This window comes from Diplotaxodon limnothrissa, linkage group LG8 (genome assembly GCF_057381915.1).
Source record: "Diplotaxodon limnothrissa isolate DT_005_m linkage group LG8, D_limnothrissa_male_GT1.1, whole genome shotgun sequence".
Taxonomy (NCBI): Eukaryota; Metazoa; Chordata; class Actinopteri; order Cichliformes; family Cichlidae; genus Diplotaxodon; species Diplotaxodon limnothrissa.
The window spans coordinates 22,567,891-22,588,197 of record NC_140603.1 but is presented as its reverse complement, the minus strand read 5'-3'; the positions used below and the strand labels follow the sequence as shown (position 1 = coordinate 22,588,197).

The 20,307-nt window shown below is 40.0% G+C and overlaps 1 protein-coding gene across 1 annotated transcript in view; it reads right to left on the bottom strand.

Moving 5' to 3' along the window:
• The window catches only part of LOC146626886 (proteasome activator complex subunit 4B-like), a 48,882-nt gene extending 29,118 nt beyond the window's left edge, over positions 1-19,764 (bottom strand). The window contains exons 1-18 of the mRNA XM_085360890.1: positions 19,559-19,764; positions 18,881-19,021; positions 16,565-16,681; positions 14,024-14,068; positions 13,679-13,828; positions 12,965-13,028; positions 12,347-12,421; positions 12,104-12,226; positions 11,915-12,007; positions 11,524-11,702; positions 8,511-8,597; positions 7,436-7,622; positions 6,960-7,049; positions 4,879-4,943; positions 4,547-4,697; positions 2,760-2,858; positions 2,386-2,455; positions 407-474 (exon numbers count right to left, since the gene is read on the bottom strand). Of these exons, the coding sequence (XP_085217016.1) occupies positions 407-474; positions 2,386-2,455; positions 2,760-2,858; positions 4,547-4,697; positions 4,879-4,943; positions 6,960-7,049; positions 7,436-7,622; positions 8,511-8,597; positions 11,524-11,702; positions 11,915-12,007; positions 12,104-12,226; positions 12,347-12,421; positions 12,965-13,028; positions 13,679-13,828; positions 14,024-14,068; positions 16,565-16,681; positions 18,881-19,021; positions 19,559-19,764 (2,010 nt within the window). The remainder of the gene's footprint in view (positions 1-406; positions 475-2,385; positions 2,456-2,759; positions 2,859-4,546; positions 4,698-4,878; positions 4,944-6,959; positions 7,050-7,435; positions 7,623-8,510; positions 8,598-11,523; positions 11,703-11,914; positions 12,008-12,103; positions 12,227-12,346; positions 12,422-12,964; positions 13,029-13,678; positions 13,829-14,023; positions 14,069-16,564; positions 16,682-18,880; positions 19,022-19,558) is intronic.
• Positions 19,765-20,307: the final 543 nt, after the last annotated feature.

Below are 20,307 nucleotides of genomic sequence, written 5' to 3'. Positions count from 1 at the left end.
TCTGGCGCGCTCCCACTCACGGTAAGCTCTCAGGAGCAATAAAACAAACCTGAAAGAGTATCAATATTTTCTGGTTACCAATAAAGCTCTTTGCAATTTATGACTGTGCAGGGTGTATGATGCAAAAAAGTCTTTTGGCTGTATTTCTTTTTTTTTTTTTTTGGTTCTCACAATGTCACAACTATAGCCTTTTAAATTTAAAAACAGATAAACACACCAGCCGGTCTCGTACGTTTTCAGTGTTTTCCACTGAGGCATCCCCGATGTGCAAATCACTCAAGCAGTAGTGAGGAAAATTAACTTCTCTTAAAGCAAACAGCCATTTCTAGATTCACAATAAAGCCTTGTATTGTTATAATCAGTCACACGCATTACGTTTTTAGGAGTGTGTGTGTCCTTCTCTCACCTCAGAGAGCAGCTGGAGATTCCACAGCAGCTCCTTATCCAGCTCATCTTCACTCTGCAGCTCCTCATCTACAGACACACACACATAAACAAGCTGGATTATGTACTTCACTGCTCCCCAGACAGATCAAGCTCCTACTGTCGAATTTTGGGATCAAAATTGACTTGTTTGGCCATGTGAGCTGCATAGCTGGCAGCCTATTAGTTTACCTGTATAAAATGCATCTAAAGCTGTTTTAACTAACTTAACTAATGTTAATTAATAATCACTAGTATAGTTTTTTTTATTAATCTGCTTGACAAAAATATTATTTTTACCACTTTGAGGATCTTATGGTCCAAAATTTAGAACTCAGCTTAAAGTGCTGCTTACTCTAGCATAGTATGTCAAGTCTTGTTAAAGCGTTGGTCTAATTTTGACGTATTTGACACAAAATGTAAAAAACACAAGCCAGTTTTATGCAAAAGTGGGCACGTGAGTGAAAACAAGTAAATAACACACTTTGTTGTCAATGATAGCCAGTCAAAGCCATCTCTTAAATGTTATGTTACACTTTATTACATTTAATTTAAGTTAATGAATATACTTCTTCAGATTATTGGTGCCCCCTTGGAGGTGATGGTGATAGTCAACTGAGCCACCCTGTCATCAGGGTACAACATGTGAGTCATTAAGGCTCCTTTGTGAGGCACTGCCCCACCATGCCATCATGCAAGTTGTTGAGGTGAGACAAATCAGAATTTGAATGAGGGCTTCATCACCTGGACAAGCTGATAGCTGGTCTCAAACTTCTATTCAATAACAGTCGTTCACAGGGAACATGCTTGCCTACTTCTCCTTATAAAATGGAACTTTGGCATCCTCGAAAGACTCTCCTTTCTCCTTTAATGTGCACACCTGAGTCTTATATTGTTGAAGTGGCTCCTATGTTACGCATCTGCAGAGTGGTTGTTTGGCTTCTCCGATGTATGCACTATTTAACAAATTTATTAGACTACTGCCATCACTAAATCTACAATCTCATGTTGTAACACCCCACAGGCATGGAAAATTATGCAAATTGGTCCTTGTAAAGGAGTGTAAAGCGTTATATGCAAACTGAAATGTCTTCAAGTTGCAGGTTAAGGTAACTATGAACGTGGAGACAGGAGCCAGAAGACCAATAAAACTTTCAAGTAAAACAGCTGTTCCGATGTATATCACAAGGAAACTTTCCCTCCAATCTGCACATGTCACACATACTATTAACATTTTCTCATTTTAAGTTCATGAAATGAAAGCTGTCAACTAGCATTTAAAGAAGCGGGCACTTTTAAAGTCAAACTTCTATCTTCATTTATTTCCCAGAGTCCACTAAAGTGATTTTGCATGATTCGCAGTTCAAATTCCCCCCCTTGTCTATCTTATGCTGGGCCTTGGCGCCAGCTCTGAGTTCATCCACTGTCTGAAACCAAGCATTTAGAGCAGTCTGAAGTCTGAGCTTTTGACTCACAGGGATTACTTGTACATACACTGACCTCATTATGTGAAATTTTGGCCAACATATTTTTTCCAGGACTGCCCAAGCTTTTGCATACAACTGGGCTGAACACATACATGAGCCAAGTCTCAAAGTTAATTCACGCAGTTTCTAATTTCTTTCTAATTTCCCTTAAATTTGTCCCACTTAGACACCACCAGTTGCTAAAGAATACTACTGTTAGAGAAAAACACTTGCTTTTTACAATTTCACTTTAAATTCTCTTATGACCTCATACGGTGTCTTATAATACCTCCTAATTGCTTTGAGATCATAAATGAACTAACAGTGTTCTACAAATTAAAGAATGAAGATTTTTATTTACTTTGCAAACTGCAGGTTTCATTTATCACTGAATGAATTCTGAATTAACTAGTTTAACGCTTATTGGAACAGCCTTAATGCAAACAGAGTTACATTACTACACACACACACTGAACTGTTGCACAGTTATACTGACTGTCAGTAATGTGGGAGATGATGCTGCAGCAGTGAGGGACAAACAGTCGGAGAGACTCGGAAGGATGACACTGCAAACAGACACACATGTGCACATCCAGAAAGTACACACATAGATATGCACACATACATTTAGATGCCCAAGCACAAACACAAATACATGCATAAGATCACAAACAGTAAACCATCAAAATGAGGCCATAACATAGTAAATATGCATGTAGCTAAATTGAACATGTTAGTGGAGAAAAACTGCATTTTCCAACATCTTAAGCACATGAAATCTTTGTTTGACATTCTTTAATTATCTTGAATGAAAACCTTCACATATTGTATAAAATGGAAATTGAGAACAAGAGCTAAACATATACGTACCTTTGCTGCAGCTCTGCACATGTCAGCCACCATCCTGCCTGACACGCATGTCTCGAAGATGTTTGAGGTGGCAAAGTTAAACACTTTCTGCAATGCAACCTAACGCAGAGGAAGGATTTAAGAAGATCGAGTGATGTACTTTATTAATGCTATTTTCATTTATTTATTTAGGGACAAATATTAGAAATAAATATCATTTCTCAATTAATAACCATCAAATGAGACACTTTATTTGGTAAAGTAGAGACTAAAACAATATAGAAACTCCATTCATCCCCTTTGACCAAGCACTTGGCAACAGTGAGATAAAAAGACTCCCTTTTAACAGGAAGTGACCTCTGACAGAACCAGGCTCATAGAGCGGCAGCCTTCTGCCAACATTGTTGAGACATCCAATTCTCTGTCTGCACTTACAGTGTAATTAAGGGATGGATCAGGGTCACATGATCAAGCCCTAGCTATTAAGTATAATTATAAAAGTCTGCCTCATCAGTCCAAATAAGGATCTGGTACCATGGGAGAGAGGAGACCTGGAAACTAGGAATCACAAGTAAGCCTGCAGTCTGACAATGAAATGCTCTACTGGGATAACACGGCACTATGAGGTCTTTTAAGTACAGCAGAGCTTGGTCACTCTGTGGGTTTTGTATGTGAGGGGAAGGATATAAACTAAATCCTGGATTTTCAACCTGCTCTCATTCTCAGTGGAGTTGTGGTGGTGTGTCTCAGTTACACACAAGGTGTCCTTGTGGTAACACAAGGTTATGGCATTAGAGAGATGGAGGCTGTTACTCATGTTTTTCAGTGGGTAGGTTTGCTGTAGTGAGGAAGTGTTATCTAAACCTCACCAGTGAGTGAAAGTTAAAAGCAAGTGGAAACAAGTGGAATTAAAGTGACACAAAGGTGCAAACAAGCTGCAGACAATGGTCTCCTGGCTAATAAACCTGTGGCTTATGCCCCACCGCCGTCCCTCTTTTGAGGTCTCTGAGAAAGGACTGTTAACGTCTCTCGGGGGCAATGCATCAAGGCACCGATGCCAAAAGTCACCTTGTGCGTAATGGTGAGACGCAGGTGGCATCTGAAAATGGCATCATTTGACGTCCTGAGATGGGAATGCGTCAGGACTTTACAGGAAATCAGTGAAAAGAAGCTGATATTGAAGAAATAGGATCATCTCTTTCCATTGTCTGTCAGTACTCTCCATGCTGCGTTGTTACATTTTGTATCAGTGGGAGGCTTTTCAAAAAGCTTTTAGAAAAGCCTGATAATAAGGAATTATAATAGTCAAGCCTTGATGTATTAGATACATGGACTAGTTTTCCAGCAGCACTTAGAGACTGTATGCGTCAATCTCTGACAACAATGCACAGATAAGAGAAGGCACTCAAAAGCCTATTTTTTTTGCGAACCATGTATGCTAGTTAAAAAATGACTCCAAGCTTTTGCATAGCAGTAGAGGAGGCCAAGGTAATGTCACCCTGAGTAAATCTGGTTTTAGGGCCAAATACAATAAGTTCTGTTTTCTCTGAATTTCGAAGCAGAAAATTACAAGCCAAGCCACTAAATTTTCACTGGCTGAACTGTGTGATGTGGCTTCATTGCTAAATATAGCTGGATATCATTTGCATAGCTATGGAAATATGTGCCATGTTAAGGTCAGCAGTCTAAATTAGGAGGTGATAAAGAATTGTTTGGGTAAGGTCAGAGTACTGCGGGGACTGAATTAATAAACTTAATTAAAGAGAGAGTGAAAGCTTTGAAAGTGTTGGTGCGTATTAATGCACTACCTTGTATATTTCCAGCGAGCACTGTGTTAAGATTGTGCTCACAGTGGAGGAAAGGCCCAACTCCACCAGGCTTTCCAAATGAGTCTGAGTATCCGTCTCCATCTCATCTCGTGTCTGTTCCAGGGTACTGCTGTCTATCAGAGCAAAGCACCTGCACAAAGACACACACAAATACACAAGCACACACTTAAAACACTCCGCAGTAATGAAAATGTCAACAGCGCCATGGAGAAAAAAAACAAACTGGTGCATTTCAAACAGAGAGACGCATTCGCATTCAGACACTGACAACAAAGCTTTACTAAATGACAGACTTGTTAATGTATCTCTACCTGTCCAGGAACTGCAGAACAAAGTCTTCAAACTCAGCCGAAGCGAAACACAGATCCTTTTCAATCTGTGAGGAAGAAAGGAAGAGATGATTAGTATTTGTAGAATACTACAGTGCGTTATTTTATTTCTTTGTATGTGTGCTTGTCTCGGAAGAAAGCTTTTGAAGTGTAACTCTGACACAGAAAGAGGAGGGTTAACTAAGCAGCTGGCTACCAGGAAAATCCACATCTCAGTTTTTACGCTTTGATTTCTGTAAAGTTTAAAAACATCACGCTATATTGCAATTAGTGACCTTTAAAGGTTCTGGCAGGCAGATTTTGTTGCTGCTGTTGACCTAGCAAGTGATTTCCCCAATTAGCAGTTTTATGCCATGCAACCATTTGTACATTTGGTCTATGAAATATGAAAATTATTTCAGTGCTTTCATCAAACTGTCATTGAGGTAGCAAATAAGTATATTTCAACAAATGTAAATTAAGCATTTAAGGTTACTATTATTCAAATGAGGGATATTACAATGCTAATCATAATAATAGTTATTATTCGCTCAATTGAAATGATGTTATTTGTTATATTAATGTTATATTAATACGATGCTACAGTTTTGTAAAATATCCAGCGCTAGTAACTAATTGACGCCTCAGTATTGTATATAGGTGGCAATATTGTGTCTTATAACACAGGCTGACACCCACTGTACAATAGATGTAAAAAGGAAAAGGGACTGTAAATAGTGTAAATAAAGTGAGTGTTTCTTTTTCTTCAGTTATTATGAGTAGCACAAGAAGAGTATACGTCACTTTTATAGTATCAGTGTCACCTTCTGGCATTAAGCAGCTATTAATTATGACTTTATTAATAAACATTTATTTCATAATTGCCGTGCAATGATGGTGAAGCATCCAAACGTATGCTCTGGCTAATACGCAATTTAAACAATGGGCTGACTGCTTAGTGCACTGCAGTAAACCGGTCTAATAATGGTGCAAACTCACAGCTCACCAGTTAATTTGCTCCTTAATGCAGTTATCTAGTTATTAGCCAATCACATGGCTACAACTCAGTATATTTAGGCTTGTAGATATGACCAACATGACCGGCGGAAGTTCAAGCTGAGCATCAGAATGGGGAAGAAAGGTGACATGGCTGTTGGTGCAAGACAGACTGCTCTGAGTATTTTGAGAAATTGCTGCTCTACTGGGATTTTCCCAAGCAAGGGTTTAGAGAAAATGGTCCAAAAAAGATAAAAATATCCAGTGATCATCAGTTCTCTGGGTGAAAATACCTTATTGATACCAGAGGTCTGAGGAAAATAGCCACACTATTTTGAGCAGACAGGAAGGGAAAAGTAACTTTAAAGACTGTTCTTACAGCCAAGATATTCAAAAAAGCATCTCTGAATGCATGTCGAACTGGGAAGTAAATGAGTTGCAGCAGCAGAAGACCAGAAGAGTAGGTCCTACTCAGGTCAGCTGTGAACTTTCAAGCGAGGATACAACCAGGAATAGGGTCACTAAAATTGGACTGATGAGTCTCAATTTCCAGTTAGTAGTGAGGTGTACCTAAAGATGAGTTTGGGGAGTATCTCTTGACTTATTCAGTATTTCTAATTTTATGCTAAGTAGTGTAATGGAATGTTTAATATCACGGCATGGACATAATACTCAAACCCATGGTTTAGGTATTTGCAAAATAACAGTAGACTATTTTTGCTTTTGGACAAAATCAAGCTACAATGTTGCAACAGAAAAAAACAACAGAAACATACCGACAAACATATGTCATATGGATCCTCCAAATATTGTAATTCGGTGTAGAAAGGGAAAGTTTTTTCTTCTTCTTTTACTTCTTCTCTTACCAAATAATTGTTGTCTCATTTTGTTAAAATCCCAAAGGTTTAACTTCTAATTGTAGGCGGTTTAAGTGCTGTAGTGGATGCCAATTTATCCCAGAGTTTTAAGAGTAAATGCCAAAAGCACAAGATAGCCCCGAGTTACAAAAACTTTTGGCTCATCAATATGTGATTTTAGACTCTCCATTATGTTTAGTTAATCTTTGTTAATATGTATCATGTGCATACCTCTGTGAGATCATTGCGCTGGGAGGGAGCAGACGAACAATCCACTAAAGGCACCAGAGTGGTGAAGGTGGTGATGAACTGGAACGTTATCTGGACAGAGAGACACAGCAGGTGCAACTTATCAATTTACATCATCTGACATGATCACGCTGCATGTTAAATACCTCACCAGATGTCGCTGCAATAACTTTTTCAAACGCACTAATTTATTCTGGTGTGATGGATTAATATAGTCTGAAGAAAATGAGCACACTAGAAGAGGGAACCAATCCATTTTACAATTCAAGCAGAAACTGAAGACTGAACCGCATTAATTGCAAAGTTCTTCAAACCGAGCTATTCATTCCACTTTCAGGAATTATTAATTGGAAAGACCTGAATATGTAACAAAAAATGGGAATTTAATCAGTGAGAGCTGCATTGTCTACTTGTCTAACAATTCTTCTTTATTCCTCATCAACGCATCAATTACTCACCATACACTTGCTAAAGTCATTGGGGTCCACCCCTGGCAGAGAGCCCATAAGCAGTGGGAGCACGTGCACACGGCCTTCTGGGTAATGGTTGTTAGGGGAAACAAGACTGCGAGCCATCCCAATCATGCAGCTGAGGGTGGCAGTGAGGGTGTGCGGCTCAGTCAGGGTCTCCATTGCTGCATAGGTTCTGTTGTACGTGAGACACAAGGAATATAAATAAGACAAAAACAGTTTGGATAAAAGGGACAGTGCATGCTGATTTTCTAAATAAAAGTGTACATTAATTATTATTAATTTTGATTTTTGTGTAAAGCGACAGTGCATGTTAATGGACATCAGTAGAAAAAATATGAAATATGAGATAGATATATCTCCACCCTTCCATTGAGACCATTAATCAATGGATCAGCTCCGCTGCTGGATTTTTTCCCATTATTTCACACCACACTAGGATATGCTGTATTCATCTACCAGCACTTTGCAAATACATTTTTGGTGCAAAATTATTTCTGTTATTACTTTTTATCATGTTTTGAAGAATCAAACAAAGAAATTTGAAAAAATTTGAAAAAACAAAATATTCCACTGAAAAATGGTTACAATAGGTAAAAGAACTGGACTGAAAAAGGGGTGAAAAAGCAAGTTTGAAAGACCTTCAGAAGGCCTAAAGAATGACTGCTCAACACCACTGCGCACATCAATTTGGAAATCCCAGAAAAAGATACTTCTATCTAAATATTGAATAATGATCCAGATTTAAGATTTTGTACATTATCAAGGCAAACACTTTGAAACTGTCCATCCAAAGGCATACATCAAGCAAGCAGTACTTGTAACTAATACTGCTTAATTTCCCAAATCAAAACAAATATAACTGCAAACAGTTTCCTATGTAAATAACTGTTTTTCCAACATTATGCTTTCTTTTTATATTCACTAAAACTTAGACAGCACTTCAAAGTAAGGCAAAGAATGATAAAAAGCAGCAAAAAAAATCATTAATATTAATGATGTTACACCAGCATGTTTTTGACAGTACATCAAAAGGCTTGATGGCTGATATCCATATACTTACTTCTCAAGAACAGGTGGTATGACAAGCTCTGGTGTGAGGAGAGCCAGGTTCTGAAGAGCGTACGCTGCATCTGTACTGTCAGTTTTACTGCAAATCACCAGGAGAGGGCAGATGAACAGTCGTGCACATGCAATGCAGCGACAACAACAACGACACACGTAGACACTAATCACAGATGACCTGTCTTTGTCCAGATTAGGCAGAGGCCGATGAGGCGAAGCGACTGAACTCATTAGCGAGACACAGCAGTTAGATAACTGGCAGGCAATTATTCAGATGGTGTGTTTGTTGGCTGTTTACATAGTTACAACCCAGGGAACATTGATATGATGACTTGAGACACCAAAGCAAACACAATATGACTCATGTATATGTAACACCTTTTGTCTTAAGCCAGTTTTAACCTTGCTGTTTGGAGGTTTTAGGGATCCAAAGGCTGACCTGCCGATCTTCATATTAGCTGGACACTTTTGGTAGCTGTGATACTCGAAACAGCAGCAGTGTTATCATCGAGATAAAAAGGATAGTTGGAAGATGGAACCAAATCTATTTGTGAACCTGAATTTTGGCTCAAAAAATAAAAGAAAGTCAGGAGAAATTCTCGTCATTAAACTCCGGTGAGCAAGACCATTAATTGGCTCAAACTATGCAACAGACTGCTCACACCAACACCCACAATGACACCTATGGTAACTATTTCTGCACGAGTGGATATCATTTCTATCGGACTTCCCACACAGGGTCGCTTGCATAGTCTTTGTTTTAAATGTCATGTTACAAACTACTTTTACAGAGTGGCTCTACCTAACATCTAATATAATCACTATTTATTCTTTGTGGGGGGGGGCTTTTCATTAATGCTCATTTGTTTGTTTCCGCTGTTTTGACTTTTTTTGCTCATAATTTCCTGCTGTACTATTTGTTTGGTGCTTTTTTCGTACGCTTGGCTTTAAAAGCCGCTCGTGTTGTTTTGCTGTGTTTCATGTTCATAGCAATTAGCACAGCTTGATTATTTTCTCGCTTGCTTAATGGTGGGGAGTTAATATTTTGTTAGTGTAGTGATCCAGCTGTTAAGAGAAAAATGTCCAGATTTATGGAGAAGTCACTATATAAGCTTATCAAGTCAAGTCAAAATTAGGAACAGCATGTGAGTGTGTGTATGAGTATGCCTGTATTTACATCTGTACTGTAGCCCTATGCATGCACATATGTATGTATCACAAGTGAACTGTGTAGAAAAGCAGTTTAAAGTGGACCCATTACACTTTTCCTTTTTTTTTGTCATTTCTACATCATTACAGATGTTCCTATTTACAGTTTTTTCTGATTGCTTAAGCACATTTTTTGTAACTATTGGCTAATTTTGCAAAACTCTTCACACAAATAAGAAAACCTGTCACCCAATAATCAAAACATTGTAGTTCTCTTGCAAAAGCAAACACAGCTAGATTAACTCTTCACACCTTCGTAAAAATGGTGTTTCCGTATCAAACAGTACACACAAGCCATCATCTACTAAGCACACAATGCGGCAACTGCACACTGATGGTATGAATACAAAACACATCTGGCTTTTGCTTTCTCTGTGCACAAGGTAGGCTATGTCAGTTTGAGCTCATACTGCTGTCATAGATCCATAAGCATAGAGGGATCCAAACTTCAAGTACTGGTGTTTATTCAAACACATCAAAACAAACACAAGTGGTTATTTCCAAGTATAGGATTATTTGCAATCGCCATAATGACTATATGGGTTACTTGGTCTGCAGTGAACATGCTTCCTCTGCCCCCAGCATCTGGTTATCTAGCAATCTGGTCATCTAGCAAAAAAATAATTTCCCCCAGGGATCAATAAAGTATTCTGATTCTGATTCTGATACTGTAAAGTAACAATTTCAGTATTTTTACATCAATGGTATTGGTGTGTTTCTCATTGGCATATGGCAGTGCTACAAATCTTTGTGCGAAGTGACTGTACTAACCGATTCTCATTTCAAGATGTCCTTATGGTACTTGCTACAGTGTAGCGGCTCGAGTTAGGCTGGACCCGTTGGCCAGCTACCCTCAGGGTCATTCCACGGTTGATTACATGGTCCACTATTGTAGCTCTGATGTCATCAGCAATTCTATTTCTTACTCTTCCTACCCTTCCTCTCCCCCCTCCTCATCTTCCTCTCCCCCCTCCTCGTCTTCCTCTTGCTCCTCCTTGTCCTTGTCGTCCTCTTCATCCTACTTCTTCACCTCCACGTCCTCTTCCTCGGCCTCCTCTACTTCTCACTCTTTCTGCTCCCTCCATTGTACTCCGCACACACAGCTTACCTGTATTATAGTGCTTAGGCTGATTGCAAAGTGAACTAATTATCTAAAAAAGTTTTCACATGTGAAAGTGTGCCAGACAGTTGGCAAATTAGTGTTAATGATAGCCATACATGTGTATACTTTTGCTAGGAGTGTGTTGGAAATTTGGTAATTGAGTGTTGTGTAGTTAATTGTGCCTACAGTTTTGCAAAGTGTGTGTTACAAAATTGCAAACTGAGTGCAAAGCAGTTTTTGTGCTTTTAGTTTTGCAAACTCAGTGAGTGGTTTTGCTATAAGTCTGAATAGTTTTAGAGATTGTGCTACAGGAATCACAGTTAGGGTTTAAGCATTCAGAAAAAACTGTAACATAGTCAAAGTTTCAAAAACTGAGGTAAGCACATGTAGTCCCTGGGAGCCAGTGGCTTGGACTTCATCCTACTCTAAACATCCACTTTGATACAGCTTTTTTCAGTTCTTGTCTCTCTTTGAAGCCCCACCTACTTGCTGTTCTTTTGGTTGTAAAGGGCAGCCAATCAGAAGAAGGCATTTAAGCCAAAACAGCTTGTTTCAGACAGTAGATGAACTGAGGGGCAGAACCAAGCTCCAGTATAAGAAAATAGGGGTCATTTTGAATAGTTGATAAAACAACGCTAGTGATAATAATAGCTCCTATTTAAAGCCTTCATTTGGGCTAACAGCCATCAGAGTGCAGTACCTGAACATAGCCAGAAGGGAGGCTCCAGTGAGGCTGCGGGTGAACTCCTGCAGATCCGCATCTGTTAACTGTTGATGCTCAGGGACCAGTGTGATCCAGCAAGGGGAAGCGTGACGTTCCCGGTGCACACGGCGCACAACGCTCGCTGGAAGACGCTGAAGCAGCCTCATCAGTCGAGACTGCAGACACACATTAGACATAAGAATTATCACCCAGAGCCACATTCACAGTCTGCTGTGAGCAGATCTGAGATTTCCTTCTGTTATTAATCTGCTGTGTAAAGAGAGCCAGCCAAGTCCCGAATGACAGGCGATAAATCAAATGAGGAACCGAAGATGGAGTTTCACATAGTGTGTGCATGTTTGCATGCGAGTGAGAGTAAGAGGCTTACCTGCCAGCGACCGTGATTGGATGGATGGTAGAAGGACGCGATGCTGTTGAAGAGGCAGGTCAGCTCTTTCTGTGCAGGGTTTCCTGGTCCACCCTGCAGGGGTATATAAAAGAGCAAAGTAATCAGTTGCAATGAAATGTAAATGTTTTTTCTTACACATTTCGCCAGAAAAATCTAAAGACTGCGTACCAGAAGTGCTGTCACCCACAACACTATGTATCCAATGTCATAGGAGTTGGTAAGATACCGAGGTGACACCATCTGACTGACCCCAACTGGAAGGTTCAGACTTCGTAGGATCCTGGTGAAGATCTATCCAGACATGCACATATACAAACAATAGTTCCACTGCTCTCACACAGCCCATGAGTTCCCAGTAAACCACATTTACGGGAACACTTGTATACAAACATAATTCTGCTAATGACTCACTGTGGGAATATAAGGGGTCCAGTCCACGTAGCCTATGTTATCATTGGCAAGGCGAGCAAACAGGTTCACTAAGTGCTGTAAGAGAACATTAGGCAAACATTCACTGTGAGGACAAAGGATGTTTCCACAAGTGAAGTGTGTCATCCAAAAAAAATGGGAAAAAAGGAGACGAGATGCTGAAGAAGAGAGGAGGAAATGTGCAAAGCCAGGCCACTGTGGCCCATGAGGCTGAATGGAAACCAAAGTGGAAAATCTTATCTGCGCTGAGTGGAAACTGACAATCCTTTAACAACATTTCAATCATTGCCATCGGGAAATGTAGAAATCTGTGTCATTTGAAATTACTCTGCACTTTTAGAAAAATGGAAAGCTGCATGATCCATCACACAATAAATTAAAACTTTTTAAAAAATCTGCTGCTTGGTGTGACAGATTTAAGAAGAATTTTGAGAGGTGGAATTTTCATTAATTTTGACTTCACTGTGGCTTAAAGAATTCCACTTTCAAGCCAGTGAACAGTTTTTAAAACTAAGTGTCAAATGATTTCAGAAAGAGCAAAAAGTGCCTGAAGTATTGAACGAACGTGTGTGTGTGTGTGTGTGTGTGTTTGTGTCTTACCCCTTCCCAGCTTGGCTGATTTTGCAATGACATCCAAAGATGCATTAATTCATCAAACCACAACCTGAAAACACACACACATGCAGAAAACAGACCATTACATTCACACCCAATGACACACACACCTGAGGCTTTATCCCCCTCATCAATCTCAAGTTCCCCAAAATATGATCTCATTCCCTCCCCTGTATATTCTGGATGAGAAAGGAAAAAAAAAAACTGAAGTGGAAAAATAGAGTATTAAAGATGATGTATTGTGGAAACTGTGCAGAAAGTACTTATGAATCCAAGAATAAATCCAGACAAATAGTTTGCAAAGGAGTGAATGAACTAAAGAATGCACTGAAGGCTTTGAAGAGGCTTGGTAGCTGGAACATGGCCATGAAGAGTGCAGAGAAAGAGGGGCAAAGATTTTCCAAAAAAAGCAAAATATTAGCAAAACAAAGAGAGCAAGGAAGCACTGCTGATGCAAGAGGAACGCTATTCATTAAAGCTCCCAGGAGCAAAGGTGTAAATGCTTACAGAGCCTGAAAATGTGGCTATGCATTTTGAACATTACAAGAAAAAGCCAAATCCCTTAAATGCTGAGATTTACTAACAAGTTAAACATATTGTACCTCTTTGTGTACCCTTTGTGTCAGCTCTGGCTCTGACAAGCTGTACTTGGAGGATAACACTGTTTCAAACCAGAGCCATTCAAGTTGGCCCACTTACTGGAAGCCCTGGCTGTGTCCCTCCGGGGGCATGATGGTAGGCAGGAACAGCTCCATGTTGCTAATGGCCTTCTGCATAACCACATCAAACACACACAGCAGGGGGCGCCACTCATCCAGCATCTCTTTGGTGGATGATGCAGGGAAATACCTAAGAAAAATCATTAAAAGATACGCAGAAACACACATATAACAAAGATAGACGTGAGCACCAATAGATGCAGACAAGCAAAGATGGCTAAAGGTGCAAATAGACACAATGATCTACAGTACATAGCTCAACTGAAGATCAAAGCAGCACATTATCTGCTGCCCAAATTATATGATCACAGAGGATGAGACTTACAGTCTGCAGCTTTTGATCAAAGCTTTCAAAATGTGGTCCACGGAGCTGCAAATAAGCACAGAGAGGAGGTGTGAGTGTGTGCGTGTGTCTCAGCTATGCTGTGAGATCCACATGTCCTCATCAGGAATAAACAAACCTTCAACATTCAGACCACAACTCAGATTTGTACCAGCTGTGACTGCAAGGCTGGTATTGTTTTCTCTTTATGAGTTTGTGTGTGACTGTGTGTGTCTGGCAACAGATTATGTCACACACACAACAGCATCGCAACCAAGCAATACACGGTAACAAAACATAACAGGTATGTACATAACATCCGAACAAAGCCTCGCTTTGGTGATGGGTGTGGTCATAGTGCGGTCTGATTACAAGTCAGTACTTTTTCAAAGCATTAAAACAGAACCCAAATCTAAATATAAAATATTTAAAACAGTAAAGCAGGAAGACCTTTGATGGTGATTACACAGATTCACACAGCTGTAAGTTTCCAGTGCGGCCACTGGGTGAATTATAAGGAGTGATACTGCTTTTTAATGGAATGCAATATCCACTCCTGAGACACTTAATTCTTTGTGGTAAAGATTTAACAAGGTGCTGGAAACATTCTTCAGAGATTTTGGTCCATATTAACATGATAGAATCACACAGCCGCTGCGGATTTGTCGACTGCACATCCGTGATGTGAATCTCTTGCTCCACATCCCAAAGGTGCTCTATTGGATTGAGTTCAGGGACTGTGGAGGCCATTTGAGTACAATGATCTCACTGTCACGTTCAAGAAGCCAGTTTAAGAGGATTTGAGCTTTGTGGTATGGCATGTTGTCCTGCTGGAAGCAGCCAAGATGGGCTACACTATGGTCACAAAGGGAAGAACATGGTCAGCAACAATACTCAAACAGGCTGTGGTGTCTCATCGATCCCCAGTCGGTACTAAGGGGCCCAAAGTGTGCCAAGAAAACATCCTCCACAGCATTATATCACTATTCTGCCCTCTATATGACACAGGGCAGAATGGATCCATGCATTCATGCTTTTATGCCACCTGAATGTTGCATCAGAAACTGCTACTCGTCAGATTAGGCAACGTTTTCCCAATCTTCTCTTGTCCAATTTTGGTGAGCCTGTGCAAATGTAGCCTCAGTTTTCCTGTTCTGAGCTGAGAGGAGTGGCATTGGGTGTGGTCTTCTGTTGCTATAGCTTCGGTTTGATGCAGTGTGCCTTCTGAGATTCTCTTGTGCATACAGTACTTTCTTTGCGATGAGTAAATTTGAGTTGCTCAGAGATGATTTTGTGGGAGAATCCCAGTAGATCAGCAGTTTCTGAAATACTTAGACCAGGCCATCTGGCAACACCAACCATGCCAGTTTCTAAGTCACTTTTATCACCTTTCTTCCCCATTCTGATGCTTGGTTTGAACCTCAGCAGACTGTATTGGTCATATCTACATGCCTAAATAGATCGAGCTGCTGCCATTGGATTACCTGATTAGATAATTGGTGTTAAAGAGCAGTTGAAGATGTGTATCTATCAAAGTGGCCGGTTAGTAACTGGTGCAAATGGAGTGAAAAGCCGTGGCTACAGTCTATGTTCTTTAGGAAAAGTTTCTTCATGTCAACTACACAAGGATGTTACTGGTCCAGCACAATACCTCAGTAAAACAACTGTGATGCTGGTAGGTACTGTAGTTATGATCAGTGTAGTCTATTAATGTAGAATATATACCTGTAGGCCAGAAACCACAAAGAGTCTAATCTGGCCCACTGGATGACTTTGCAGAGAGTAAAAAGTACAGAGATGGAAGACATCATTTTAGAATTGTCACTGTATGGATGTTTATCTTGAGAATAGTTCTCTGGAGTGTTAATGTCAAAGCTGGAGGGTCGAAGTGTGTTGACTTTTGTAGGCTTACTACCAAAAAAAGAAATAATTACACATTGCCTACAACACTACACTGGTTAAATCAAGTGGTTTAACTTACAGTAGTCTTTGTTTGTAACTACAACAAACTGTTCAGTGTGTACTTGCAGTTCTTTAGAAAGGGAAAAAATATTTTTTAATAGGTGATTATGAAAAGGTTTTAGGAGCCTGGCCAATGTGGGATAATCTTGGGCTGGAAGAAGCCAGTTGCCTAAAATGAGTTTGATACCTTCGGTTCAGAGAGCCCAGCAAGCTGTTTCTCATTGTTTCTACTCCCTCACCCTTTTTCCCAGTCATGGATTAGGCCTAGTCCTAGACTAAAGGAGAAATACAATGAAGATCTCATTTGAAAAAAAGGATTTATTCTAGGATTAGGCATAATCCATGTCTCAGAAACTGAGCCTTTGAGTTTGCCGGTTTGCTGGTTTTGTGTTTACTGTTGTAAGTAGCTTCATATTTAACACACAGACATGAAAGTAGCATCAATCTTCTCATGTCATTTTTGGCAGGAAAGAAAGCAGGTTTCCTACTGTGTACGCATTCTTCTTTAATTCAAAACACATATCTTGATACTGCACTTTACCATATGTCACAACAGCTACAATTAAATATAAAGCTTCATACTTAGGGAACCAGATGAGCCCAAGGTGCTCGGTTTTAGAGTAGAAAACCCTCTCGTAGAGATCATAGAGCGGCCGCCACGGCAGCTGGAGGTCATCCCGTGATAGAAGTTCTTTCTTCCTGTTTGAAAAAGAAGTCCGTTATCAGCTGTCTGGCCTATTTATAATGCTTTTACAAGGGTCCTGGTAGGTTATTAGATATTTAAGCCTCTAATAATAATGTCATATTGAAGTGAAAGACCACAGGGCGTCTGAAAGAGTCTGTAATCGTGGAGAAAATGAGTCACTGCCTCACAGGCTGCACTCAGCATGATGACTGCCATCTTATTGGCATGTATGCAAACACAACGCTGTGATTCTTTGTATTCAATAATGCATAAGTGGACTGACAGCAGCAGGCATTAGTAATTTGCAGACGTAGATTCACTTGGTATAAAATAGTCATGATCCAACATTCATAACACTCCACTGTGAAAAAAAAAATTAGACATGTTTAAGATCTAGCAGTGGGCATAATTGGGTTTCTGCAGGCTAACCATGCATTGACTTTACTTTTTGTTGTTTTCTTTTAAACACCTTGTTAAGCTTTTAGATTGCACAGTAATGGTGTGCCCCTTACGAGAACTCTAAGCTTAAAAAGGAGCAGTTTTTTTAATCCTCCTGAGAACTTCCACTTTGCTCTCTTTGTGCTTTTGTATTACTTTGCTCTTTGTAAAATCACAGTTTTTAAGGGATTGAACCTCAGAAATAGGTTGAGAGTCTGTGCAGTTGAGAATATGCATGATTTCCACAACCTCTAAATCCTCCCCACTTATTCATCTAACAACGATGGAACAAACTCTCAGTTGGGAGATGTGAAAAATGAAGGAAAGAAGAGACAATCGGGAAAATGACAGCGAAATCCAAAAGATGAGAAAAAAAAGCAGCCTTTTGAGACCTGATGCTCATCTCTCAGCTTTGAAACCTGGCACTTCATATACGCTTAGCCCAGATCTTTCTCTTTTCATCTAATGGAAAACACTCAGACAAATGACGTCTACATTAAGAGGTTGTTTTGTGATGGATGTGAAAATCCTGAAAACAACTGGTGACAAATGGGAAGTGATTAATGTGACCGTCTTGGAGAAAACCCTACTGTCGCTGGAGAAGTGACAAATTTGATCTGAGAGACAAAAGCATCGCTTAAAGAGTAATAAATGTTAAGCCAGCATGCTTTATTGTCCCTTGTACTTACTTTCAGAGTGTCTTTGAGTGCATTTGTGCGTGTAAGGAAATTTAAACTTCCGCTCTATGGTTGTAAGATATTAACACAATATACCAACCAAGTATCAATATTTTACGCTACTTTAAACTTCCACTTGACATTTCAGAGGATGATCTGGCATTTATTGGCATCTGGGAAACACATAAGAGCATAGGAGATATTTTGCAGAGATCCTTTGTTTTGTTTCATACCATTTGTTGACAAAGGGCAGATTTAACTTCTATATTTTCAGTTTAAATGTGTGATTTTATACCCAATGGGTGAAATTTTTGAGCTTATTTATTATTATTTATTTTTTTAAATAAATGATTTGTGATTCGGGTTCAGGCTCAGACACAGATGCAGCATTTTTGAAAATGATTTGGTTTGATTCCCCCCGGGTCTGCAAATGATTTGACTCATCAAATGACTGTGTTACAAATAGCATACAAGTAAGTGCAAAATTTCACTTTAACATGTCACGCCACTTATGGTGCATTGATGTTTACCAATCGTATGGCTTTCTGTTCTCATTTTACTAAAAGGAAGGAAAAGAGAGGATCATGCAGAGGAGTTAAGCTTTCTCCTCAGCGTGATGGTGGCTTTCATCGCCATAAAAATGCTGTACAATACTTATATATGTATTTCTGGTTTATTTATTATTTTATTTATCACTTATTTTACTGTGCAGCATTGCGTCTATTCTTCTTTCCATCTAGGCCCTGAAATTCGTCTTCCCATGCATTGCATCATGGATAATTCAGGCTTTAGGTTTTTCCAAGAAAGTGTTAAATATAAATGAATTAAATAATAAATAAATAATTTTTAAGTTTTGAAAAATGATCTTTTTTCTGAGATGCAATTTGTAATTGCCATCACACATGAGTTCCCTCCTAATACGTGTTCATGAAGGCAAAAGGTCTGTCGACAGTTAAATTTATCATAACTCGTTTAATTTCGAACCAATATCCAGCTCGTTCTGTTTGGTATTTTTTCTGAGAGGATTTTATGATTTACCATGACCCCCTCACCCCAACATCCCTGTTTAAATTCGTGTACATTTGCATTCACACCCACTTGAGAAGCTGAATGAGCAGCCTGGCATAGCTCTGCATCATGTGTGGCTCCAGGTTTGGGAGCGTGACCAACTCATACAGCAGCTTGATGAAGAGGATGTGGTCATCTTTACTGAACCTGCGGCCGTACAGCTTCAGAAACCTAAGGGTGAGAGAGGACACTGAGCGAACAGGTGATCACTTCCTACTTCCTACACTTAACCTATATTCTGAAACAGTGAATAGGCTTACACAGCTACAGTGTACGACTGTCTCAACACTAAACCTAATCTATTGAACTTGAGTTTATGCCAAGTCACACAGTGAATTAAGGTTCGGCCTTTAATTAAAGTTATAAGGCAGAACACTATGCCCTGATGTCCTCTTAAGGCAGACAGGTCAATAACACCAAGTAGCTGCTTCTTTAAATGCTTTTGTGCACTAATATTCCTGGAACTCCAGACTTAAGAATACAGCAAAGGACACTTTTAAAGTTTTTCCACCTATAACCACAGACAGATTGCAGTCTATTTCAAATGTAGCAATCAAATGTACTATCTGATGAACTTTGCTTAACTCTGTCACAATTTTATTTTAAGATGCAGGCAATTGTTAAGCCCACTGTTATGAATCTTTGGCTATGGGTTAAGTTACCTTTGGGTAGTCTTAAATCATACGCCAACCTTGCTTCAGTACTTACGAGAAAAGTTTCCTGGACCAGAAAGCGACCCCGGGCCACAGCTCTCTGAGGAGGACAGCTCTGCACAGGTTCGCTTTGATCTCCGCCAACAGTTCCGTGGCCTCCTGGTCCAACCGGTCAGAGTAAGGCAGCAAGCCATTATACACAATCTCCTTCTGAGGAATAAACTCAGCCATATCCCTGCCCACAGTCATTTCCGCTGTCATACAAGTCACTTTTCTGTTGAAACTGTGTGTAAAATGGTAAAGAAAACCTTTTTGTTGTGCCTCCTGGGAAGTGCGCAGCCAAAGTTAGTGGGCATAATCCGCTGTGTCCAGAAGCCGGGCGGAAGGCAGGCGATCACAGAGGAAAGTATGTCACGCTAATTGAGCCGGGCTAAGCCCTGAGCGCAGAGGGGGCCGGTTTCGCTCAGGCTTGCAGTGCCGGGCGCTTTGTCAACTCTCACTTCACACCTCATGGTTGCCCGGTCGCCTTGGGCACATGGGTGGGGGAGCAGTAGGGTACGTGCGCTGAGCGTGACGCACGGCAGGGGTTTGAGAGAAATGAGGTGCTACCGGTTGATAGAAATTGCGCATTACTCTGAGGTCAAGCTTTGATTTCAGCACCACCGAGTCTAATAACAGAGGCCTTTGATATATGAAGACCTTCATGCACTGTGTAAATGACTCGGATTCATTCAGAAAATCGTCACTCTGGACTACAGATCCCAGAAGCGTGCGCGTTGCAGGCTAATCTGCAGAATATCTGAT